We start from the raw sequence: 27,720 nt of genomic DNA, 5'->3' as shown, positions 1-27,720 counted from the left end.
TATTTACATTTCACATTAATGAAGTAATATAGATACACAGCTTAAACTACTGTCTTACAATCTATTAGTCTCGGGGAAGAAGTCCGCAGTTGGTCGTGCTATATTGTTATCACACAAATCTCTGTTGGAAGATAAAGACACCAAAATTGACATTCGTTTCAAGGATTGGGAAAAAACTTCTTAGTTTGCAAACATGTCAAAACAAATCGAGAACCCCTACTGCTAATCATTAGATGTCTATCTTCTTTGCACATTTTTCAACATTCTGAGCACATTCATGCTGATATCAAACTTTGCGTTGAAAATACTGGTGCATTGCCATTCGAAAATGTATTGGAAGCTTAAATATATTGAAGATAACATGATGTGTGCATGTGTATTAATTTAATTTACCGCATATTTGTATGTGATTTCGTATATGAAATACAAGCCTTGTGTAATCATCTACAATCATTAAATAACTGAAAGCAGGAAGTCAGTACTTGCTGGCAACATCACGAGTATACAACAATGCTTATTGTTAGTTCTTAAACATTGAAATACTCACAAGTGTTCTAACGAAACATTTTCAGCAAACATAGATTTCGATAATGTTGTCAATTCATTGTCATGTAGGGTTCTGAAATGACAAAAAAGGAGAAGTAATTTAATACGCAAGTATTATACGACCTTATCATCAGTAAATAAGCCAACATAATCACATTTTCATGCGGTGCCACCAGAATATGATATTTGTCCAAATGAAGGATAATTAATGAAAAAAAAGCAAGTACTAAACACAATGTAAAATATTTAATTGTTATTTTAAAACTATGTTTCTTAATGATGGTACATATGAATGTACCTTTAGGTACAACTCTGAAAGATTTAACATTCTTAAGTTCTGTTTCAATCATTTCAAAACTTTGACCTAGTAGACACTTTGACCTAGTTTACACAGAAAAAGGAGAATGAACCAATCAGCGTAAGAAGCCGAACTTTGACAAGGACCAGCGTAAGTAACCGGAAATCGACCAAACGCCAATTTGTGACCAGTTAGACACAATCTGTGACAAATGAACCAACTGTGACAAAAACTACTGTTGAGGAACCTGGGAAAAGGAGCTCCAGTAATCTAAATATTGCGACATGGAATTTCAGAACACTAATTGGGAAATTCTCCTGGAAGAAGCCAGAAGTTTCAACCTAGACATCCTTAGACTAAGTTAAACCCACCTGACTGAAATCTGACACCATGATTAGCAAAGAGGATTTTACCGCCTTACTCGGTTGTAGGAAAGACGGAATTGTGAAGGTGTGGGACTCCTGATATCACAGTCACTACTAAGTTGCCTCGTTAGCTTTAAGTCAGTGTCACCAAGGATTATCACAGCCAAGTCTAGAACCAAGGAAGGGATACTTAACATCATCCAAGTATATGCCCCGACCTCGACGCATAGTGATGCAGAAAGTGATCAATTCTATGATGTGCTGCAGCACCATCTTCAGAAAGTCAATAAGAAGGAGCGCCTCATCCTCATGGGCGACTTCAATGCAAAAATAGGCACAGACCAGAACACCTGGAGCCCTGCAATGGGTAGATTTGGCTTGGGAAAAATCAATGAGCGTGGAAAAAAGCTGTTAGAGTTCTGTATGCTCAACAAGCTCACAGTGTGCGACACACATTTCCAGAACAAAGACTGTAGGAAGGTTACTTGGACCTCCCCTTGTAGAAAGTACAAGAATATGATTGACTTCATTATTACCCAGCAAGAAAACCTGACTACATTCAAGAACTGTCGGTCCTATTGCTCAGCAGATGTGGGGTCAGATCATAACCTCGTCCTGGCAAAAGTATTATCAGCACCGGTTAAGGTCAAGCTTCTTAAAACAGCTCCAAAAATCTATGATGTAAGCAGACTTCACAATTCACTGATTGCAGAGGAGTTCAGAGCAAACATAGGAGGTGCCTTTGAACCTCAACTACATCTAGAGGACACAGATGTTGAGACCTTGTGGGAAAAGTTAAAAAAAAAACACAAAAAAGTCACGGAAGAAACATTAGGTTTCCAGCGGAAGAAACTCGTGAAAGGCCTTCCAGAAGAAGTCAGAAAAATGTGCCATCTCCGCAGGAAAGCTAGAGTTGAGATGCTCAACAACCCTACGGCAGCCAATAAGAACAACTACAAGAAGTTTAACAAAAAGGTGAAATATGAGGTAAAACAGTAGAAAAGGAAACTCATAGAAAATGATGTTTCTGAAATGTAACAAGCCTATAGTATGGACAACAGTCATGACCTCTTCAAAATTGAGGAAGCTTGCTGGGGAGAAAACAACAACCCATGCTGTAGCCAAAGACAATCAAGGCAATCTAAGGACAACTCCAGACGAGGTGATGAAGTGCTGGGAAGACCATTTCAACAAACATCTAAACACAGAATTCCCCAGAGATGATGATATCCTTAAAACCATCCCGGAGCCTGTCAACCGTAATACCACAATCTTACCTTTTACCCTACAGGAAGTAGAAGAGGCTGTCAAAAAGCTGAAAAACAATAAAGCCTGTGGCTGTGATAGGATATCAGCTGAATTATTAAAAGAAGAAGGACCACTGATGAATCAGATGCTCCTCAAAGTCATCAACAAAGCTTGGTCAGATAGGGAGATCCCAGAAGACTGGAGCAGAGGTCTGGTAACTCCTTTGTATAAGAAAGGTGACAAGCTTTATCCTTCCAATTACAGAGCCATTACTCTTCTGTCCATCCCTGGAAAAGTCTTCTGCAGGATGCTGCTTACTAAAATCCAAGATACTGTAAAAAAAAAACACCTCTGTGAGGAGCAGTGCGGATTCAGAACCTCCAGAGGAACAACAGATGCCATCTTCACAGTTCGACAGATCTTTGAAAAGCCAAAGAGAGGAAAATACCGCTTCACGGGAACTTTGTGGACTTCAAATTAGCCTTCGACACTATTTGGAGGGAGGCTCTCTGGAAATGCCTGCGCTCAATTGGAGTAGATCCAAAGCTAGTAGACCCCATAGCAAGGATTTATGAGAAAACAAAGTGCTCTGTAATGGTGAATGGAAAAATCACTGAGTGGTTTGAGGTTCAAGTTGGTGTCAGACAAGGCTGCCTACTATCTCCCTGTCTCATCAACATCTACCTGGAGTTTGTCATGAAAGAGATACAAAATCTTGACTCAGGTCTGAAGATGGGCAACATGTGTATAAACAACATCCGCTATGCCGATGACACCAATCTCATAGAAATGGACCTTGACAGCGTACAGGAGGCCACCAACAAACTTCAAGAAGCATGCAGAAGATGGGGACTGCAAATCAACCCAACAAACTGTAAAATAATGTCTGAAGACACCAAAGTTGTTCTCCTTAACCAAGTACCTGTTGAGAAAGTTGACAACTTTGTCTTCCTGGGCAGCAATGTCCCATCAATGGAAGAAGACGTCAAACGTCGCATAAGGTTGGCTTCCTGGGCTTTTGGAAGACTGAAAAGTACCATCTGGTCAAGCCATGACATCACCAGATCCCTGAAAGTAAGGATTTACCAGGCCCTCATTCTGCCAATAGCAACTTACAGCTCTGAATCCTGGGCACTCCGTGAAAAAAGATCGTCATCGACTTGATGTCTCTGAAATGAGATGTCTCAAAGCAATACGGGCTGTCTCCATCCTAGATAAAGTCAGGAACAACACCATCGGACAAAGGCTGAATGTAACAACTAGCATCAATGCTGCAATCTGCAAGGGACGCCTGAAATGGGCCGGCCATGTCTTTAGGATGCCGAAGCATCGGCTTCCATATCAAGCATTCAGGAATGACTTCAGCAAGCCAAGACCTCCAGGACGACCACCTTCAAGATGGAAGGACCTTATCCAGAAAGACCTAGGTATGACAACCTAAGCTGTTGAAAGTTGCGCAGCAGATAGACCAACTTGGTGGAGGATTACTCGCCAGAGAGCACAGGGACACAGCGTCCTACGCACCTAAGTCAGTAAGTCAGACACATATAAGTTTTGTGTTCTTGTATTTCCCTTCACGATTATCAAACTGTGTTATTCAACACACTTTACACAGGAACCTAGATATCGCTTGCATTACAAATAAAATGTGAACAATAATATTTTCAAAGAATAAAGAAGAACCCTATGACGTTTTAGTTTAAACGACTTCTTCTTTCCTTCTCCTGTTTCTTACAATTCGCTCAAAGCTTCAAGTTTTCGAAAACAGTCCGGCGGAAAATGTGTTATATGGTTGTTGCTAATTGACCTGTCAGAGAAAGAAAATCATAGAAAATGTTGCCAGGCGATTCATCAATGGAATGTTACAAATGATTTTAATTTCACTACAAAGTCTGCTATAGTATCAAAAACTGATGAAGAACACCCGGAGTGAATGGCAATTTAATACTTTCTACTTGAAAAACGCGTCCACTATCTAAACATTCAACATCATGATGATTGCTATGTCAGAAAATTCTCACACTGGTCGGTACCGTGTGAGGTACCGTCTATATTTGTTAATATTGACCAGCTACGAGGGTTTCTTTTTTTCCTTCAGTATAGGTATTTGGTATGTACTATTTACCGGGCTCACATTTAGTGAGTATATGTGCTGATTTGTAGAATTAACCAGGCTCACATTTGGTGGGTATAGGTGTTAGGTGTGTATAATGTACCGGGCGTGTGAATGAGACAAGTAACTAGTGAGCAGTGATTACTGCATTACAATAGTATGAAAATTTCAAACATTGCATTGAAGCGAAACTTTTAACCTAAAATAGTTATAATTGTAGCTACAGTGTTATCTAAGTCATCTTCGTGCGTTAATGAGCGGCAAACCATGAAAAGGAGCATCAGATAAAAGGGAGGGAGAGAGAGAGGTGGAGAGAGCGTGGACCTGAAACCGCTAACTGTTATTTTTCTGGTGAAATTGTGTACCAGATATACATATGCAGAACATGCGCACATGTTTTTTTATCGCTGTCTTTCGTACTCTCATTTATTATGATTCCAAATGTACGGTAACACGTGTTAATTTTCCCTTTTCTTGGGTTTTGTTGAGACTTTGAGCAAATTACTATAACATAATTATATTTTCTCTCCATCATTCTTTTCCCCCACACTAACTAGAGCACATATGCAGAATCAAAATATACTTAACTTAGTAAATAACTCACATTTTTTTCAATTTTGTAGTGTTATCAAAAATTCCTTTCGGTAGAGTCGTCAGATTGTTAAACGACAAATCCCTAATAAGAAAAGAAAGAAAGGAAACAGTTATAATTAAATTGGAAAGTAAGTTTGTTCCATGTTGATATTACAAACCACTCGCTTTAGGCAGACTATCGAAATCATTAGCAAATTTTTCTGTGATATCAAGACGATAACGATGCTCCACAATAAAAAATAATAATAAAGAGAGTGACATTACAGACATCTGCCAGCATGCAGTTTACTAAATATTTACTTACAATTTAGACAGATGTACAAGTTTCTGGAAAATGTTTGTGGGTAATTGCGCCAAGGAGTTGTTGTTGATAAATCTAAGTAAAGAAAATGGAACAAAATGTACAACATATATGTTACCGTGACAGAAATCCATATGTCCTCAAACAGAACATATACAATCAAAATTAATTAAGAGAACAATATGTGTTAAAAATAGTTGTTATATTGATAAAAAACATGTATTGCATAGTCAACTCGCTCATAATCTTGTTATGTTAATAAATATCTACGTTCGGTGCTTTTAGTAGCACAAAGACAGAGTTAAATAGGTCTCACCTTTCTCGGATGCAATCAAATTCAAATTGGTTTATAGGCGTAGCAAAAACGTTATTATTATTATCGTTTGCTATACTAATTCACTCATTAATCAAATGAAAAAGAAAAAACGAGAAATATTGCAAGCATTTAGGCTGACGAATACATTCCTGAGAATCATAGTAATTGATTCGTGACTTTGAGAAATAAAAATCTGCTAGTTAATATCACTAGATTTGTTAATGCAGATATGATTTACTTACACATAACAAAATAAACGAAACCGAAAAAAAGAGAACAGTTATGGAAAATAAGATTGTTTTTCGAAAATACATAAATTCATATATTTATATATATATATATATATATATATATATATATATATATATGTATAAATATATATATATATATATATATATATATATAGATAGATATATATATACATATATATATATATACATATATATATATATATATATATATATATATATATATATATATATATATATATATATATATATATATATATATATATATATATATATATATTTCTTTCGGTTTCGTTTATATTGTTACTTGTAAGTCCATCATACCTGCTTTGATATATCTAGTGATATTAACTTGTAGATTGTTTCGAAGTGACAAATCGTTGACTATGAGAGTGTCATAGGGATGTTTTAGTCATCCTGAATACTGAAGCCTATTAAATATCTCACAAAACTTCCAAGCTTGTAGTGTTATCAAAAAGTCCTTTCGGTATATTCGTCAGGTGGTTATGCGACAAATCCCTAGAAAGAAACATTTATATATCATTTAATTGGAGTGTCAGTTTGTTCCATGTTGATATTACAAACCACTCGCTTTTAGGCATAATATCGAAGTCATTAGAAAAATTTTCTGTGATATCAAAACGATTACGATGTTCCACAATAAAAATAATAAAGAGAGTGACATTACAGATATCAGCCAGCATGCAATTAACTAAACTATTTACAATACATCATCATCATCATCATCATCATCATCATCATCATCATCATCATCATCATCATCATCATCATCATCATCATCCATGTGAGAATCCGCCCTTTAGTAGCACGGACGTTCACTTTTGGACACTGGCAGTTTCTGTACCATTCAAGGTTATTAGTTTGGAATATAAGCTTGTATATTACGTAACTATTTTCCTTTCAAGTAGCCTGATTTCCCTTAGCCATGCAGCCAAATAAGATGTAATTTTTACGTTTGATGATTGTTTTACTGTAATAAAAGTCTTAGCTGGATTATTTATACCCAATTTAGTGGTTGAATTTTCCAATTTGTTGCAATATTCATCGAAATAGACAAGTTTGAGAAGTTTAATTCCGATCTGAACTTTCAAATCGTGCCGATCCCTGAGCGTACATCCTCCCCAGGAGAAAAGCCCGCGCATTTCAGTTCAGGCGCTACTTGCGAAAACCCGGTGAAAGTGATCGTGAATCTACACACTACAGCGCTGTAAAAAAAATGTACAGGTCTGAAGACTTCGTTCTGTAGCGAGTTCAAATTGGCCATAAATTCCCTTATTTTTTTGTCTCGGCTTATTGTTCAAGTAGAATAAGGCTACAGAAGAGACTGATTTGGTTGAAGAGGTGAGTACTAGGCTATGAAACATAGGCCTGTTTCACATCCCTCCAATGTTTGTTTCGTTTCAGGTTTGCCGAACTTAGGCTAAGCATAGCCGTAATATAACTAGTGTTAGGCCTAAGCTAGTACAATGCTAGGTAATCTTAGCCTCACGCTAGACTAGTTTGAGAGTTTCTATAGTATAAAGGTGGGCCTATTACATGTACGTTGTCGGTTATGTAAGGGTTTTGACAATACGTACGAGTCTAAGATGATAACCTACACATCTAAGTTATCTTCTGGAAGCCTTTGATGTACTTTCGATGAACCTTTTGAAGTAAGTACTAAAGTATATGCTTAACTTGTTCTTTAATTTAAATGTATAGTTGGCTTAGAAATGGTAGTACTAGGCTACTTACTAATACTACTACTAGTACTAGCCTAGTGTACTTAAGTCTAACTAGTATTAGGCCTAGTAATAGTAGTAGTACTAGTACTACTTACTAATTACTGCTATACTACTAGTATTAGGCCTAGCCTAGTGTACTTAAGTCTAACTAGTAATAGTAGTACTAGGCTAGAACAAGACCTAGTCTACCTAGGCTATAAACAAGACAGAGCCTAAGCAAAGCCGCTATTCGCTTGAAATTGGGTGCCTTTGCAGTGGTGTTTGAAACAAGAAAATCAAAACACCATCCTTGTACCAAATTGTGGCATGTAATCAGCCAAGGCTAGGCATAGGAGATAAATTGACTTCGTTCACAAGAATATAGAAATTGTCCACCTGCAACAAAGACAATGTATCATGATTCTTAAGTAAATTACACAGGGCAGTTACAAATAAGTAGGCCTACACAAACAACAAAAAATTAGTAGAATTTTTCAAACACTACTTTAAAAAGAACTTGATAAAACATAACATGGAAGAAAACACAACACCACAATTGCAGCAGGCTGTACAGAAAAAGCAATTTAATATTATGAGTTTTAATAGCCAGAGAATGAAAGATAAAATGATAGCAGGTTTAGGTCATAGAAGGCTGACTGGGCCTACTACTGCATTTAATTACTTGCCACATAATCTGGACATGGATGGGGACTACTGTCAGTCCAAAGGGAAGCAGCTCGTTACGTACACACAAGGCACACACAGTCCCTCCTGTACCTCACTAATCACTCGCCCTGCACATCTTATACATTTATAAATACACTTATTTCCATTAATTGTAGCATTGTCTCCCAAGCACATTGGGTAGTAATAACCCCACAAAAAAGGAATAACAAATAAATTACAGTGATTTTTTTCTATAACTCAATAAATTGCTGTATCAGTCACTTAAACTTATCTCGAGGTCTTTACAATACTTAACAAATTCTTCTCAGACATTCTCAATGAACACTCATGGTGACTAAATGCCTCAGTGAGGTAAATTGGCCAAAGTTGACCATATTTGAATATGTGGCATGTTTGGGGCCAATACAGTTTTGATGCATGCACATGGCCCAGGTGACCACAATAGGAAAATCATTTACCCCCCCCCCCCACCTCTACCAACCAAAATGAATTGGCTCATATAATAACAGACAACTTTGAATGCAAATGTTAAGTCACAAACTATTATCTAAGCCCTCTGTTCATTTATTGCTTGTTTTTCTTGTAGAACTGCAATGGCCCGAAAAAGAGGGAAGGAGAAAGTGAAAAGAAGGAGCAAAACAAGGCGATTGAAGAAAATTAAAAGTAGACCCTTTGCTTCTGAAGAAGTAGGCTGCGACAGAAAGGTTCTGTCATGGATGGCAAAGACCAACTTGGATGATCAATGTCCTTCTTCTCCATTTCCTTCATTTCCCAGTAGTAGCCAGTGCTCGGAAAGCCAACAAAGTGATAGGCAGGATACAACTGCCAGCACAGAAACAGTGCCTAGTGAAAGTACAGGTGATGACACATCTTCCAACACAAAGTGTATTTGTAATATTAAAAAACAAAATATTAAGGAGGATAAACTTATGGATGGGTTTATGAAGTGGAGGAAAGCTCACCAATTGGTGGCATTTTATGAAAACCACTAATTTTAAATTCTTGATTCCTTATGATTATGTTCATTTGCATATGACCCATTTTATTAAGACAGCACATACCATCTTGTGTGGTGTCAGGATAATTGGCTTTCATTTCATTTGGTCACATATATGTCAGCAGTCCACCACCAAAATCCCCCTTCCCTCTTAAGTTATAACCCTAAGAATAGGTTAATGTAGGGTCATTGGATAATGCAAGTGTCAGCAGGCCTATCCCAAAAAAGTATCTTTTAAAAACCTAACATGGTTTGCCTAAGGTGACTGGAATAAGTGAAGGTTTGAAGACAGCACACACCATATTGTGTGGTGTGAAGCTTTGCCACATTCTGTTTAATATTGCTGTTAGTGGCTGAATCTTATTTTATAATACTTACTTAAGACTTCACTAGTGGCCTATAGCCAATTGATCAGTAGACTATATGAGGAACACATTCATTACTCAATATTGATATATAAATGTACTTTATAGGTTTCACTTAGTAGTAAGAGTGTTACATTATTTCCAGAAATAACTAATATGTACAGTTAAGTAATCAACCACCCATCACAACCTCCCACCCCCCCCCCCCCGCCCTTAACCCAGTTCAGTTATAGGACATTGTTCAGTATGTTCATTGAATGGTACACATATCAGTAGGTTTATCCAAAGAAAGGCCTATGTACAGTAGTTCATATAGTGTAGTTGGCCTAAGGAAATGTCATTTAACTGGTAATAGTGAGGGTGTGAAGGCAGCACACACCATATTGTGTGGTGTGAAGCTTTGCCACATACTCTTTACTAATGCTGTTAGTGGCTGAATCTTATTTTATAATACTTACTTAAGACTTCACTAGTGGCCTATAGCCAATTGATCAGTAGACTTAGAGAAACACATTCATTACTCAATATTGATATATAAATGTACTTTATAGGTTTCACTTAGTAGTGAGAATGTTACTACAGGTATATTTGACAAAATCACTATTATGTACAGTGAAGTAATTACCCCTCAACCCATTACAGTTGTATGCTGTAATACAGTAGGTTCATTGAAATGTACAATATCAACAGGCCTAATTAAAGTGTAGTCTAGGACATTTAAATGTAATTTGCAATATTAAGTGACTGTTATTTGTGAGAGTGTCATATAATTTGGTGTGAAGCTTTGCCACATGCTTTCTTGCAGTCAATAGCTGAAAATTATAATTGTGGTTAGTGTAAAGTAAGCCTTTTTCACATTGAAGGTATGTCATTATGCCAATTCCCATTTCCAGCAACAATATTGTACAGGTAGCCATGTACTGTTGATTTCAGAGTTCAAGGTTTTCATGTAAGAAATTGAAGTCTTTCATTGAATTATGAGGTAATATTTTGTGAAAGCACCATGTTCCTAGTATAGACACTTCCCCCACCCCCTCCCTCTACGTTTTACTCCTTTCCCTCATGTTTCAGTTACATATGAATATACAAGTACATCATCTAGACTAAGATTACCGTTAATTATGTATTTCAGCAGGCCTAACCCAGGGAGCATTATCCATTTAATGTTTAGGCTTATTAGGAGATTACGGTACAGTACGTCGTTGTGTAAGTGAGAGTGCTAAGACAGCATGTACCACCTTATGTAGTGTAAAGAAAGTTTTACCACACACTTTTTACTATCATATTCAGTGGCTAATTATAGGCTTATTGTGCTTTGCACATTGAAGAAATTATGATATTGTTGCCAGACCTCTATGATTTGCTAAATGAAAGCAATCAGTATTCACTTGCACTCAGCATGACTGGCCTTTCACACCCCTTCTACTGACACACATTCCCACCCTGTCCACACCATTGTGTAATGTGGTTTACTGCACTAAGTAAGCAACCACAAAGTTTGTGCTTGACAGCACATTGGTGATTTGTCAAAATAACAGACCTTTTCCAAAGCTCCTCAAATGCTAGTATCCCAGTGGTCATGTTTCAAGTTCACACCATATTGACTTTTACTTTTCACATGGCACAGTTGAGAACTACACAGTTGGCACAGTTGAGTACCACAAAAATCTTCAGGCAAATCATTACAACCCCACCCCTACCAACCTAATTAAATTGGGCCCATACAAAAGAAAACTTTGAAACTAAAAGCCAAGTCACAGATTATGATCTTTACACACTGTTCATTTATTGCTTGTTTTTCTTGTAGAACTAACTGTTGGCCTTGAGAAGAATAGAGAAGGAGAAAGTAAAAAAGGAGCAAAGCTAAGCAAATCAAGAAACAAAGTAGACGCTCCGCTTCTGAAGAAGTGAGTTGTGACAGAAAAGTTCTGTCATGGATGGCAGAAAACTATGTGGAAGAATGTCCTGTCGTTCTCCATTTCCCGGTAGTAGCCAGAGCTTGAAAGGCTAACAAAGTGGTTGGAAGGCTTCAACTACCAGCGCATAAACTGCCTGACAAAAGTACAGGTGATGGCACTCCTTCAAATACAAGGTGCAGATGTAATATAAAAACAAAACAACATTGAGGATAAACTTTTGGATGGGTTTATGGAGTCGAGGAAACTAATATTTTCATTTTTATGTGACCCATTTTATTGAGACAATGAAGATAGTACCTACCATCTCGTGCAGTGTGAGGATCATGGCTTTCATTTTATTTGCCAGCAGTCAACCACCAACACCTTCCTTTCCTCTTAAGTTTAAATACCCTAAGAATAGGCTGCTTTAGTGTTATTGGATTATACAACTATTGGCAGGACTATCCAACAAATAGTCTAATATAAAATTCAAATGTCGTTTGCATAAGGAGACTGTTATGTGTGAGAGCTTTGAGGCAGCACAAACCACATGGTCACATGCTTTTCGTTTTTGCAGTCAATCGCTGAATACTGTATCATTGTGAAGTAGGTGTGGTTGCCCTTTTTCACACTGAAGGTATGGCAATTCTCCAAGTCAAGTCAATTTGCCCCAACCCTCCCCAAACCCACAAACCCATAGCTACAGTACTAGTATGTTATCAATACTAGTCTACAGTGAATCTCATTGAATGATACTAATGTCTGTAGGTTTATCCCAAGATAGGTCTATGTATGTATAGTAGTTAAGTTAATATGGTTTGCCTAAGGTATTGTCAGGCAACTGGAATAAGTGAGAGTGTGAAGGTACATGTAGCACACACCATATTGCTTGGTGTGAAGCTTTGCCACATAGTCTTTACTGTTTCTGTTAGTGGCTTAATAAAACTTTGTAATACTTAAGGTTTACACTGGGGGAATATATCTAATAGATCATTAGACTATACTGTATATGATAGGCAATTGGCCTAAGGTATTCTCATGCAACTGGAATAAGTGAGAGTGTGAAGGCAGCACACACCATATTGCTTGGTGTGAAGCTTTGCCACATACTCTTTACTGTTTCTGTTAGTGGCTTAATAATACTTCATAATACCTAAGGTCTACACTGGGGGCATATATATAATAGATCAGTAGACTATACTGTATATGATAGGCAATTGGCTTAAGGTATTGTCATACAACTAGAATAAGTGAGAGTGTGAAGGCAGCACACACCATACTGCGTGGTGTGAAGCTTTGCCACATACTGTTTCTGTTAGTGGCTTAATAATACTTCATAATACCTAAGGTCTACACTGGGGGCATATATATAATAGATCAGTAGACTATACTGTATATGATAGGCAATTGGCTTAAGGTATTGTCATGCAACTGGAATAAGTGAGAGTGTGAAGGCAGCACACACCATATTGCTTGGTGTGAAGCTTTGCCACATACTCTTTACTGTTTCTGTTAGTGGCTTAATAATACTTTGTAATACCTAAGGTCTACACTGGGGGCATATATCTAATAGATCAGTAGACTATACTGTATATGATAGGCAATTGGCCTAAGGTATTGTCATGCAACTGGAATAAGTGAGAGTGTGAAGGCAGCACACACCATATTGCTTGGTGTGAAGCTTTGCCACATACTCTTTACTGTTTCTGTTAGTGGCTTAATAATACTTCATAATACCTAAGGTCTACACTGGGGGCATATATATAATAGATCAGTAGACTATACTGTATATGATAGGCAATTGGCCTAAGGTATTGTCATGCAACTGGAATAAGTGAGAGTGTGAAGGCAGCACACACCATATTGCTTGGTGTGAAGCTTTGCCACATACTCTTTACTGTTTCTGTTAGTGGCTTAATAATACTTCATAATACCTAAGGTCTACACTGGGGGCATATATCTAATAGATCAGTAGACTATACTGTATATGATAGGCAATTGGCTTAAGGTATTGTCATACAACTAGAATAAGTGAGAGTGTGAAGGCAGCACACACCATACTGCGTGGTGTGAAGCTTTGCCACACACTGTTTCTGTTAGTGGCTTAATAATACTTCATAATACCTAAGGTCTACACTGGGGGCATATATATAATAGATCAGTAGACTATACTGTATATGATAGGCAATTGGCTTAAGGTATTGTCATGCAACTGGAATAAGTGAGAGTGTGAAGGCAGCACACACCATATTGCGTGGTGTGAAGCTTTGCCACATACTCTTTACTGTTTCTGTTAGTGGCTTAATAATACTTTGTAATACCTAAGGTCTACACTGGGGGCATATATCTAATAGATCATTAGACTATACTGTATATGATAGGCAATTGGCCTAAGGTATTGTCATGCAACTGGAATAAGTGAGAGTGTGAAGGCAGCACACACCATATTGCTTGGTGTGAAGCTTTGCCACATACTCTTTACTGTTTCTGTTAGTGGCTTAATAATACTTCATAATACCTAAGGTCTACACTGGGGGCATATATATAATAGATCAGTAGACTATACTGTATATGATAGGCAATTGGCCTAAGGTATTGTCATGCAACTGGAATAAGTGAGAGTGTGAAGGCAGCACACACCATATTGCTTGGTGTGAAGCTTTGCCACATACTCTTTACTGTTTCTGTTAGTGGCTTAATAATACTTCATAATACCTAAGGTCTACACTGGGGGCATATATATAATAGATCAGTAGACTATACTGTATATGATAGGCAATTGGCTTAAGGTATTGTCATGCAACTGGAATAAGTGAGAGTGTGAAGGCAGCACACACCATATTGCGTGGTGTGAAGCTTTGCCACATACTCTTTACTGTTTCTGTTAGTGGCTTAATAATACTTTGTAATACCTAAGGTCTACACTGGGGGCATATATCTAATAGATCATTAGACTATACTGTATATGATAGGCAATTGGCCTAAGGTATTGTCATGCAACTGGAATAAGTGAGAGTGTGAAGGCAGCACACACCATATTGCTTGGTGTGAAGCTTTGCCACATACTCTTTACTGTTTCTGTTAGTGGCTTAATAATACTTCATAATACCTAAGGTCTACACTGGGGGCATATATATAATAGATCAGTAGACTATACTGTATATGATAGGCAATTGGCCTAAGGTATTGTCATGCAACTGGAATAAGTGAGAGTGTGAAGGCAGCACACACCATATTGCTTGGTGTGAAGCTTTGCCACATACTCTTTACTGTTTCTGTTAGTGGCTTAATAATACTTCATAATACCTAAGGTCTACACTGGGGGCATATATATAATAGATCAGTAGACTATACTGTATATGATAGGCAATTGGCTTAAGGTATTGTCATACAACTAGAATAAGTGAGAGTGTGAAGGCAGCACACACCATACTGCGTGGTGTGAAGCTTTGCCACATACTGTTTCTGTTAGTGGCTTAATAATACTTCATAATACCTAAGGTCTACACAGGGGGCATATATATAATAGATCAGTAGACTATACTGTATATGATAGGCAATTGGCTTAAGGTATTGTCATGCAACTGGAATAAGTGAGAGTGTGAAGGCAGCACACACCATATTGCTTGGTGTGAAGCTTTGCCACATACTCTTTACTGTTTCTGTTAGTGGCTTAATAATACTTTGTAATACCTAAGGTCTACACTGGGGGCATATATATAATAGATCAGTAGACTATACTGTATATGATAGGCAATTGGCCTAAGGTATTGTCATGCAACTGGAATAAGTGAGAGTGTGAAGGCAGCACACACCATATTGCTTGGTGTGAAGCTTTGCCACATACTCTTTACTGTTTCTGTTAGTGGCTTAATAATACTTCATAATACCTAAGGTCTACACTGGGGGCATATATATAATAGATCAGTAGACTATACTGTATATGATAGGCAATTGGCCTAAGGTATTGTCATGCAACTGGAATAAGTGAGAGTGTGAAGGCAGCACACACCATATTGCTTGGTGTGAAGCTTTGTCACATACTCTTTACTGTTTCTGTTAGTGGCTTAATAATACTTCATAATACCTAAGGTCTACACTGGGGGCATATATATAATAGATCAGTAGACTATACTGTATATGATAGGCAATTGGCTTAAGGTATTGTCATACAACTAGAATAAGTGAGAGTGTGAAGGCAGCACACACCATACTGCGTGGTGTGAAGCTTTGCCACATACTGTTTCTGTTAGTGGCTTAATAATACTTCATAATACCTAAGGTCTACACTGGGGGCATATATATAATAGATCAGTAGACTATACTGTATATGATAGGCAATTGGCTTAAGGTATTGTCATGCAACTGGAATAAGTGAGAGTGTGAAGGCAGCACACACCATATTGCGTGGTGTGAAGCTTTGCCACATACTCTTTACTGTTTCTGTTAGTGGCTTAATAATACTTTGTAATACCTAAGGTCTACACTGGGGGCATATATCTAATAGATCATTAGACTATACTGTATATGATAGGCAATTGGCCTAAGGTATTGTCATGCAACTGGAATAAGTGAGAGTGTGAAGGCAGCACACACCATATTGCTTGGTGTGAAGCTTTGCCACATACTCTTTACTGTTTCTGTTAGTGGCTTAATAATACTTCATAATACCTAAGGTCTACACTGGGGGCATATATATAATAGATCAGTAGACTATACTGTATATGATAGGCAATTGGCTTAAGGTATTGTCATGCAACTGGAATAAGTGAGAGTGTGAAGGCAGCACACACCATATTGCGTGGTGTGAAGCTTTGCCACATACTCTTTACTGTTTCTGTTAGTGGCTTAATAATACTTTGTAATACCTAAGGTCTACACTGGGGGCATATATCTAATAGATCAGTAGACTATACTGTATATGATAGGCAATTGGCTTAAGGTATTGTCATGCAACTGGAATAAGTGAGAGTGTGAAGGCAGCACACACCATATTGCGTGGTGTGAAGCTTTGCCACATACTCTTTACTGTTTCTGTTAGTGGCTTAATAATACTTTGTAATACCTAAGGTCTACACTGGGGGCATATATCTAATAGATCAGTAGACTATACTGTATATGATAGGCAATTGGCCTAAGGTATTGTCATGCAACTGGAATAAGTGAGAGTGTGAAGGCAGCACACACCATATTGCTTGGTGTGAAGCTTTGCCACATACTCTTTACTGTTTCTGTTAGTGGCTTAATAATACTTCATAATACCTAAGGTCTACACTGGGGGCATATATATAATAGATCAGTAGACTATACTGTATATGATAGGCAATTGGCCTAAGGTATTGTCATGCAACTGGAATAAGTGAGAGTGTGAAGGCAGCACACACCATATTGCTTGGTGTGAAGCTTTGTCACATACTCTTTACTGTTTCTGTTAGTGGCTTAATAATACTTCATAATACCTAAGGTCTACACTGGGGGCATATATATAATAGATCAGTAGACTATACTGTATATGATAGGCAATTGGCTTAAGGTATTGTCATACAACTAGAATAAGTGAGAGTGTGAAGGCAGCACACACCATACTGCGTGGTGTGAAGCTTTGCCACATACTGTTTCTGTTAGTGGCTTAATAATACTTCATAATACCTAAGGTCTACACTGGGGGCATATATATAATAGATCAGTAGACTATACTGTATATGATAGGCAATTGGCTTAAGGTATTGTCATGCAACTGGAATAAGTGAGAGTGTGAAGGCAGCACACACCATATTGCGTGGTGTGAAGCTTTGCCACATACTCTTTACTGTTTCTGTTAGTGGCTTAATAATACTTTGTAATACCTAAGGTCTACACTGGGGGCATATATCTAATAGATCAGTAGACTATACTGTATATGATAGGCAATTGGCCTAAGGCATTGTCATGCAACTGGAATAAGTGAGAGTGTGAAGGCAGCACACACCATATTGCTTGGTGTGAAGCTTTGCCACATACTCTTTACTGTTTCTGTTAGTGGCTTAATAATACTTTGTAATACTTGAGGTCTACACTGGGGGCATATATCTAATAGATCAGTAGACTATACTGTATATGATATGTATATGATACAATATAGGTTTCTCTTAGTTATGCGAGTGTTAGTATATTTCAAGATATTGCTAGTGTGTAGAGTAAGCAATAAACCACCCATTCCCCCCCCCCCCCAACCCAGAACTGGCTATTGTACAGTAGGTTCATCAAATGGTACAAATGTCAGCAGGCCTACACAAAGAATAGCATAGGACATTTTAATGTGGTGTGCAATATCAGATGACTTATTCGTGAGAGTGTGAAGGTAGCACATACGGTCTAGTTAGGCTTCAAACTTAGCCACATGCTTTTCATTTTGCAGTCAATGGCTGAAATATTGTATCATTGTGTAGATTTTGCACAGTATGTTGCCCTTTTTTCACATTGAAGGTATACATGTCAATATATTACATTTTCTTGTTGTGCAGTTTCCTTTCAAATGATCTATCCGTTTCTCCCCCTAAAAATTAAATTAAAAGCTGCCTCAGTTGTTGAAATGTTCTCCAGATATTTTCTGTATTGATAGAAATATCAGTTTTTGGTTCCAATGATAATTTGTAGTCATGCAGGTGGAGGAGTGATGTGTTTGTGATGCCTTGCTTTTAAACTTGATATCTCAAGAAAGGAAGCTTGGACCAATTTCATATTAAAAACGTTGTTGTGACACGTTGAGTTCAAGAATCAAGAGACTTATTGTTTTTGGTGGTCAAAGGTCATGTGTAGTCAGAATGTGAGAACCTTGCAAACCATATCTATATGCTGAGCACAAGAAGACAATAATTTTGGTCATCAGCTGCCGATGTGAGTATTAATTGTCATCTCTCAATACTCTTTGCTAATTGGTCTATTGCAAGCGGTGGCAACATTTGGGATCGATTAAAGCAGAAGAAGGTACACATTTCATGCACTTAATCAACAGTCTTTCTCCAACATGAAGAAGATTGTAATGAACTTGGTTCCTTGCTGTGGAAATTTTCTCTTCAGGTAAGTGTATGTATGTATGTATGTATATGTGATCTTCCCGCAAGCAGGAACTCGCGAAAGAAGCCATGGAGGCTTATAGACTCGCAAGCTGACCGAAGCCAATCTCTCGGCACACATCCATTTAACGTCCATGTCGGGAAGTTGTTATTGAACAACACCCTTGCCAGACGACACACCTTGCTGTCGGCGGGGAATCGAACCGGGGATCTCATGACTGGGAGACGCCGGCGTTAACCACTAGGCTATACACTCCGCCTTAGTGTGTGACTTGTCTGTGACTTGTGTGTGACTTGTGTGACTTGTGTGTGTGACTTGTCTTTCTCTTTTTTTTAATAAGCTGTACAGGTTTTTCCTCACAGAAATTACTCATTCTCTGCAGTTGTGTTAACAAGGCAATGGTCATCTGATGTCAGTAGAATGTGATTTCAAATCCATGTGAACAACATGATATTATTAAATGGACTGGATTTTTTTTTTTTTTCATTTGAATATTCTTGTCAGAATCAATACATGAAATCATAACAAAAGGTGAAAGTATATTTCTGAACAATGCTGCTAGTGAATATTGTTTACTCTGTGAGCCTATAATATGCAGTTTTTAGTAGTTGTCATTGTTAAACATAGATTTCCCAAAATCGTGTAAAATCCATTTCAGAACAATTCAGAAAGTTTGGTATTTACTGTACATAAGTGCAGTGAATGTGTTTACATCTAGAGGCTCTCACACAGAGCAACAACTTGAGTTCCAGTGACCTATCAAATGGAAAGTTTAAAAAGCGCTTCAAAAGATGTCAATGATGCCATCTGTGATCTTTCAAAGCAACGCTAGAGACAATCAGACCCCCCCCCCATAATAAAAGTTGTGCCCCTCCCATGAACAAATCCTACCCAAAGGAAGCTTGATGTTTATGCTGAAAACCTTTATACCTTGCCTTCTTCTGCTGTTCACTGTGACAGGACACAATAAAAAGAACATAACAATGGTAAAATCTTGTTTGTTATCCTTTTCTTTGTGCTTTTCATTATTTTGCCTGCACCAAACAGCGTCCCTCTCCACCCCACCCTGACTGCATGTAAGAGGGAAATAATGACACTGTTAAGGTTCATCACTTACTGCTAGTCAGAGCCTGACATTGTTCTGCCCCCCCCAACCCCCATGTTTTCATGTGGGACTTATTAATTGTGTATATAAATAATTGTTGACCTTTCACATGACATTTCCAGTCACAGGCCCTTTGAATTTTTTCCATTGTCTCCCTTCTCCTACTCAAACAAAGACCAGATGTGCTTTTGTAATCGACTTCTACAAGCTTCCTAGGAGACAATAGTAAATATTTTGAAGAAAAAAAAAACACTCCTTCTAGAAGCAACAATACCCCTCCCCAAGCTGATATTTAAAAATCCAGTGAACCCACTTACTAACAAAGAATAATTGTTTGGTAAAATCAATTGCTGATTTCTACATATTTATTTGACATTATTACAGTACAGTCATGGTGAGATTGAATATCTGGGATGATGGCCTAAAGAAAAAAAGCATGATGGGCGATGTATGGATAAAATGATTGTTGCTGTATATAATAATAGGATCATTTAAGCAAGCAAATCTTATTGTAGCATAAAATAGATCATTTTATTAAATCTATGGCTGATGCTATAATATTACTAGTGACTTAGTTCAAGCAAAGTTTCTGTACAACTAGCCTATTATGATAATTTAGGAAAAAAATGCAACATCAAGCATCAACTTATGCTATATATTAAATGATAGAAGTTTTCGCCTTTGAGCCACACTTCGCAAATCACGATAGGGGTATATCGTTGCACAGTATGGTTCATGGATAGGTATGGGTTCCACTATTTCTGCTAACGCAAGTTAGCTCTATAGATTTTCCCAGCTGACGTACGATAGTTCTGTACAATATGATGTAACATTTACCTTTGGCATGTTCGATGTTGATAAACGATGGGGAGAGTGGTTTTTAGATAATCCTTTTATTAACTGTAATGCGTTTAAATCATTACATAAATTAATGTAAATCACTTATAAATCATTATTAATAATTAAAAAAGGGGAGCTTAGAATCATATCAATCTCTTCAATGGCTTTGTCATATTTCAATTAATAACAATGTATATTCTCAACACCAAAAGATAATGGTACAGTCCAAGTTGAAACGGACGAGATTCAAGCCAAAATAAAGATGGGGAGGAAGTTTGCCGTGAAGAATATCTGTTTTGAATTGTAAACCGGATTACAAGTTTTCGTGAAAAATGCTTTATAGACGACTATTTTTTAGTTTTAAGGGTGCAATTTCGTACTAAATCGTTCGAGCATTTCAAATTTTGGCATCCTAAATACCAAAATCGAGTTTCGTCTGTCGGATAGAAAAGGAATGAAGCATAGGCAATAGCTACGGAAGATCAAATTTCCCGCGAATACCGCAAGAATGCCCGAGGCAGCAAAAATCCTTATGTCCGTACCACTAAAGGGCGGATTTTCAAATGTCATCATCATCATCATCATCACCATCATCATCATCATCATCATCATCATCATCATCATCATCATCACCACCACCATCATCATCATCATCATCATCATCATCATCATCATCATCATCATCATCATCATCATCATCATCATCATCATCATCATCATCATCTTCATCATCTTCATCATCTTCACACCATGTAATCATATGTTATAATATATGTTATTGTTAGGAACGGTTTGTAATAGATGATGAATCAACTAAAGTGGGATTAGACACTATTATAATCAAACGTTGAAAGATTAATGAGAAGGAAGAAAACTGTTGAAAGGTTTGTCACGCCTGCATTGTATTTGAGCATTCCTTGTGGGTGGAAATTTCCACCGGGTAGCCTAGGCCTTTGCAAATTGTTCATTTCTTTTTCGAGTAATGTATGCAAATTCTAGGAGGTGAACAATGGGGAGACGGGTTCTTCTCGGGTAACGTATGTAGATCCGAGTAAGTGCATAATGGGAAACGGGTCCATCGGAATTCGTAGATTGTGCTTTGGCGGGTAAGGGCAGGGGTCAACTTAAAGTCGCTATATAAGGTTTGGGGTGTGGTTGGATGAGGCATTTCTGTGTGAGTCTCACCACTGTCCGGTCTTCGCCGTCTTATTCCTCGGCTTCTGTGTGTTAACCGTTATCCAGGCATCTTTGTATGAGTCTAGGCTTCTTTGTATGAGCCTAAGGATTGGGAACGTTGATATTTTGTGGCGTTGCGTTTTAGCCTAAGCCATATCAGCGTATCCTGAGGCTGGGTGTATCCGTTGTCTAATTCGACGAAATCATTTTGGACACATTTCTGTATGTGCACCGCAAAGGGCGTGTTACTGTGTGTTACGTCCCTGGCCGTTCGACCATGTTAATCCGGGATTATTATTAAGACGATCCCGTAAGTTGATTTTTTGTCCGTATTAATCATTTATTTGGTATCTGTATTGTTGATCCCACAGTAGAATTTGTGGAGAAATTAATATATTGTATTTTAAAGAGTCCTCGATCTATGGCTCACAATTCAGTCAGTTTTGTAAAATGTTTATCCATGCTTAGGCATACGAATTTGTTATTGTTTAGGGTCAAATGCGTTTAAAGCATTTAAGGTATTTTTAGGTCGTTTAAGTGTGTACGAATTATTAGTTCGCCTCAGTGCCTTTGGTTGGATTGATTAATTGTGTATATTACCGTGTATAGTATTGAGTAGCCATTATTCGTTTCATAAGGGTTGGCCCGGAGGTTCTTGGTATTATTTGGTAAATAGTGACACCATATTGGTTGTGTGTGGCTTGCTGACTTTACGTCAGATAGGGGCTATTGACGTCATAGTTTGACAATATTCGTTGGTATAGATATAAGTATAGCCGTGTGTTTGCCATTTGGCGCATGCCTGAGAGCAGTTTTGTTGTACTTTTGTCATATACGGTTGCAGTGTTGGGGCCCGACGGCTACGCTGGTGTGAGGGGCTCGCCGTACCGTCTCGAGCTTCCAGCAGGGTACCAGCCGGAAGAAATCTAAGCGATAGAGAAGAAGTCTAAGCGATAGGGAAGAAGTCTAAGCGATAGGGAAGAAGTCTAAGCGATAGGGAAGAATTAAGCGATAGGGCAGATCCTTAGTAGAGTTATTTGGAAGGGTTGGTTGGGTTAGCGAATGCTAAGTGTGTATTTTGTTGTGTTGGGCATATGTATGTTTCTTTTGTCGAGACCAAAAAGTCATTGGTCGAGACGAGTTGTAAATACATTATATGTTTCATTTCGTAAAATTCTTGGTAGTCTGTCATTTATTTATGTCATTCGTCTCGGGTGTCGAACATTAAGCAGATTGAGACGTGTCCAGGTTGGGGACTACTCCTTTACTTGTGACAAGGTTTCAGGCTTTTTTTTATGAATTAGTTATCGCACTTTCTCTTTCAAACACTGTTTCGATTTGAATTACATTTGTTTTATTAGTTGTGAAGGAAAGAAACGTTCATTGTTATTCTACGAAACTGATACTAACTTTTTATTGACTGTTGCTCATTTTTGAATAACACAAAGCCGTTAATCAGTATAAACTGAAGTGTGCTATAAAACCGTAACACATGTTAGACCTGTCAGCAGATGCTACTGTGGAAAAAATACTAACATACCAATTCACCCAACGACTATTTTACGAATGGCTGGTGAGGAGTCAAAGCAAATGTACCTAAATGTCTGATTAGTTAGTGTACCTTGGTTAGATGGGTCAAATGACAGCTTTTCAGCGTTTTAAAGTAAAGTGTCATCCGCTTGTTGTAAATATGTGAACGAAATGTTGTCGAAACCTTTAGAGATGTCTGGTTAGTCCAGTCAATCATTATGCATAGGAATGTGTGTTTGATCTTTTCCGTTTAAAAATAGGTCCTTTTCAGCATCAACTAACACGTGTTAATAAGTTATTACACACATCATTTTCAAGTGATTAACGAGTGCATACCTTTAACAGTTTAAAACTAATAAAGGCATGAAAAACGGGTGAAAAGGCAATAATTTTGTAGTTGTTGTTGAAGGAAACAGAGAACTAATATATTGTTAAGATATAAATCAGACAAGGAAACAGTTACTTACAACAGATTTAGAGAAGTGGTCAATCTAAAAGTGTCCTTTGGAATCAAACTGAGGTTGTTTCTTGAGAAGTTACTGTTGAGACATTAGAAAACAGGTAAATGAATACGGACGCCTCTATCCTGTTACTTTTGTGAAAGTTTTAGGTTATGGTATGTATATTCAGCTGACAAGAGATGAACAGTGTAATAACATTCATCATCATACATTGATAATAATGCAGGACAGCATTTTTTGTATTTGCTACAAATATGTATTGATGTTTAACGACTACAAACAAGTGATTCTTAATAAATGAAAACCACATATACTTTTAGAATATTATTCCGACAAATATAATACATACACACACATATGCAACAGGGGTGCATTCTGTACAATCATAGCACTGGGTGATACGCCCTCATCGGTAGTTATACGAAGCCAGTTTATACGCTTTCACACACCAGTAAAGTCACTGTAGTCGAGTGGTACGGATTTCGGTCTGTGACACAGACAGGGATCGAATACTACCTTAGCCTGATAAGTCCCTTTTTTATTCACCGTTTATTTAAATAAATTGTTGATTGTCAACCATTTGATAAACTGATCTGTGTGGGGTGATGACATCATGTTTAACGTACCATGTATGCAGTCACTATCCATGTTGCTTTTAAATTTTTGAAGAGTTTGAATGAGTTAATAATATTTAACCATTAAAGATGTAGAATTACTTTCGCTGAAGAAACCATTAAAGAGGTAGACGTACTTACGCAAATGTAACATTTGATGAAATAACCAGTGACAAGTTATGCAGGTTTCTTCTAGAACAATCAACACTATAACCTTTCCTCATTTCGTTACATCTACAGATTCCTTTGGAACCGCAAGCATATGGTAGTTCTAAAGATTGACAAATCAAAATACCATGCACTCCGTATAGGTAATTATGTTTTGCAATTTTATCGAGATTTTGTATTTATTGAAACGTGATATCTATTTACTTTATTTTTAAGGGGAAGGTATGCTGAAAAAAAAAAACATATATTCGAGTCATGTGAAAATACATTTTTATTTTCGGCGACTTTGCGTTCCCTCAGAACGACCATTGAGTATCCCTAGCTTCCAAGATATCACAGGAACTGTACTCATGTGTATTTTGTCGTTTTACCGGCACCCATTTTGAAGTAATTAACTTTCATTCAGGTCTGCTTAAAATCACATTAAATATTAACTAAAAAACAACAATTTTAATAATTGTTACCATGTTGTGTATAACATATCAAAAGCATATGTATATTATTCACTGAAAATATAATTGAGTTGGCGAGACAAATGAATGGTCACATGTAAACTTTAGAAATAAAAGAAAACCTTTACCATTGGTTTCAGACGATATATCGTAACCTTCTTCTGCGTCGTTAGTCACGCCCTATTTTCCGTCACCAATATCAGAAATAACAGACTCAAGGCAATCTTCATTTTAGAGATTCTATTACAATGATAACATACAAAAGACTAAGACCCTCACAACGACGTGTCATATAACACAAGGCAGATAAATAACAAATGACTCATAATTGAAAATTAGTACTGTTTTAGATAATATATTGGAACTTTCGGGAAATGCTTGTGTATTGGCTATCAATATGGGTAGACTGCGTACTGTTTGTCACAACTCATCAATTTAAAGGTGGGGTAGTCTGTCACACACACACAATACATATAGATATATTTATCACATATTTATATATATAATATATATATATATATATATGTATATATATATATATATATGTATATATATATATATAAATATATATATATATATATAAATATATATAAATATATATATTGTTAATGTTACCTAATATTGTCAATGAACCAAAATCTTAAACTTATTTGAATCAGGAACATGTGTAAGCAACAGATAGGGAAGTCAAAAACAAAATTGGAAGATAAAGCACATGATATAAACCTGCACCTTTTTTCATACGGTTAACTCACTTTAACGTGACAAGCAATGAATGAAAATGAAAACAGGCTAAATTGTAAATAAAAAAAATTAAACAATGAAGCATTATTAATGTGAAAGGGGAAGTATGATGTTACTGTTTCATATCTTCTTTTACAGCAACTTCCTTGAAAATTCAACAATTTATAAGCTGTCAGTACGTTTTACATTGAATATAGACACGAGTCAACATGGTTTGCGAGAGAAACAGCGTGTCTATAATTAAATATTAATTTTTTAATGGCACTTGAATTCCATATTTTATGTCCTAACTTATCAGCATATATCGACTAATGTTTGACTTTCAAAGACGATTTTTGAAGTATGTATTTTAATTCCCCCTGCAAGCAGGTACTTGCAAAGAAGCCTCATTGGCTTATCAAAGCCGCAAGCTGACCAAAGTCATTATCTTAGAATCATATTTAAACGTCTATGGATATGAATTGCCAATTGTCAACAACTCTGTAACTGGACGGCATACATTAATCTTGGAGTGACTCGAACTGGGGACCTTATGATTAGAAGGCACCGGCGTTAACCAATGGGCTAACACTTCTTGTCTTTGCAGAGTTGTAGTAAAACTATTACAGTTGTAAAGTTGTTTAAAAACCTGTTATTTAATATTCATATGATGTCACGTGCATACAAAACAAAACAATAACAGAGAACTGTGCCCCAGCATTACTTCCAACTAAAATGTGAATGTCCAATGAAAAAAACATATTCAATTGCTGATCTATTGTTATTCAAACTGAACTGTTTCTTTTATTAAAAGCCAAATTTTTATAGTGAAAATATGATTAATAACCGACACTCATCACCAATATTCTCTTGGCCAGATTGCTCAATTTAAAATCAGAGTATAAAACTTAGCTAAAAATTTGTTTTACTTTAGTCTACTAAACATGATAAAAGAAAACGCACAATTTTAATTGTTCATGCACAAACAATGAAATAAGTAACAATCGCAGTTTACTATTATAACTGAAATGATCGTGACGAAACATGGTTAAAATTGAGCAAGCCCTTGATGAGATGGATTGTTGACAATTTTCATTACTATCGCCTTTGAAATGCTGACGATTGTCTTCTTGTCAATTCATGTTTGTACCAAATCTTCCAACATTTTACTCGCTTATTATTTTTTTCTTTTGTTGTTATTTCTGCAACAAAACGTTTACTCCTATAATTGCATAACTTTAAGACTCATAGTATCATAATTTATCATATTTATTGAACAAGAACGATTATAAGGAACCACTCACCTGGTGAATTTATGAGTGAGAACCATAAGTCATACAATAAATGCTCTCGCAGTTCCAACACATGCACTAATGAGTGGTATATTAACATATGTTTAGCGAAAGTAAAACACTTATTAAAACACCAATTTAAACTTACCTTTGAAGGAAGCACTTAAGATGGACAGTTGTTACTTGAAGGCGGATATCGATGTAGTGATATAGATAGTGTAGCTTGTTACCGCAACTCGTCAACGAAATTCAACATTTCTTTGACAAGGATACATATACTGATGTCTCGCCCTTGATTATTTCAACTTTTCTTCCCCTTCTTTTCTCGACTGACATATATCGACACGATGACAGCTACTGCACACTGTTTTCTACGAAAGTGAAAGATATTATGTCGACAACAAAAACACAATGGAAATGTACTTTCATCCGAAACACAATAAAGGTCAGGCAAAACAAGAACGAAATGTTATGACGCTAAGATTGCTTTCTCCACAGTTTACATACGTTTGAATAACCGGCTACGGGTATGGATGGAAGAACCCCCCCCCCCACACCCCCACTAGATCCCGACCCTCCACTTTTGTGAATCAAGTGAAAGAT

General features: G+C 37.0%; 2 protein-coding genes across 6 annotated transcripts in view; one reads left to right on the top strand and one right to left on the bottom strand.

Annotated features, from left to right (window-relative positions):
* The window catches only part of LOC139982635 (uncharacterized), a 43,987-nt gene extending 16,334 nt beyond the window's left edge, over nt 1–27,653 (bottom strand). For 2 of the 4 annotated variants that reach the window (XM_071995616.1, XM_071995615.1), the window contains exons 1-10: nt 27,266–27,649; nt 25,231–25,342; nt 24,624–24,753; nt 23,875–23,946; nt 6,477–6,548; nt 5,469–5,540; nt 5,175–5,246; nt 4,193–4,264; nt 548–619; nt 59–121 (exon numbers count right to left, since the gene is read on the bottom strand). In XM_071995616.1, coding sequence (XP_071851717.1) covers nt 59–121; nt 548–619; nt 4,193–4,264; nt 5,175–5,246; nt 5,469–5,540; nt 6,477–6,548; nt 23,875–23,946; nt 24,624–24,706 — 578 coding nt within the window. In that variant the 5' untranslated portion in view covers nt 24,707–24,753; nt 25,231–25,342; nt 27,266–27,649. Of the gene's footprint in view, nt 1–58; nt 122–547; nt 620–4,192; nt 4,265–5,174; nt 5,247–5,468; nt 5,541–6,353; nt 6,442–6,476; nt 6,549–23,874; nt 23,947–24,623; nt 24,754–25,230; nt 25,343–27,265 lie in introns of those variants that run through there. The other 2 variants (XM_071995619.1, XM_071995618.1) reach the window with 2 other exon arrangements.
* LOC139983077 (uncharacterized) lies at nt 6,832–18,573 on the top strand. 2 transcript variants are annotated; one of them, XR_011798500.1, is made up of 3 exons: nt 6,832–7,391; nt 9,027–9,298; nt 11,610–18,573. XR_011798500.1 is itself a non-coding variant. In XM_071996419.1 (3 exons), exons 1-3 carry the CDS (start codon nt 7,689–7,691, stop codon nt 11,711–11,713), a joined length of 390 nt encoding a protein of 129 aa, XP_071852520.1. In that variant the 5' UTR covers nt 7,398–7,688; the 3' UTR covers nt 11,714–18,573. The 2 variants fall into 2 exon arrangements, 1 of the variants encoding a protein (XP_071852520.1); XM_071996419.1 differs by lacking the exon at nt 6,832–7,391 and adding an exon at nt 7,398–7,702.
* Nucleotides 27,654–27,720: the final 67 nt, after the last annotated feature.

This window comes from Apostichopus japonicus, chromosome 16 (assembly GCF_037975245.1).
Source record: "Apostichopus japonicus isolate 1M-3 chromosome 16, ASM3797524v1, whole genome shotgun sequence".
Classification (NCBI taxonomy): domain Eukaryota; kingdom Metazoa; phylum Echinodermata; class Holothuroidea; order Aspidochirotida; family Stichopodidae; genus Apostichopus; species Apostichopus japonicus.
Note: the sequence above shows the minus strand (reverse complement) of the source record. Positions and strands in the feature narration are given on the sequence as shown.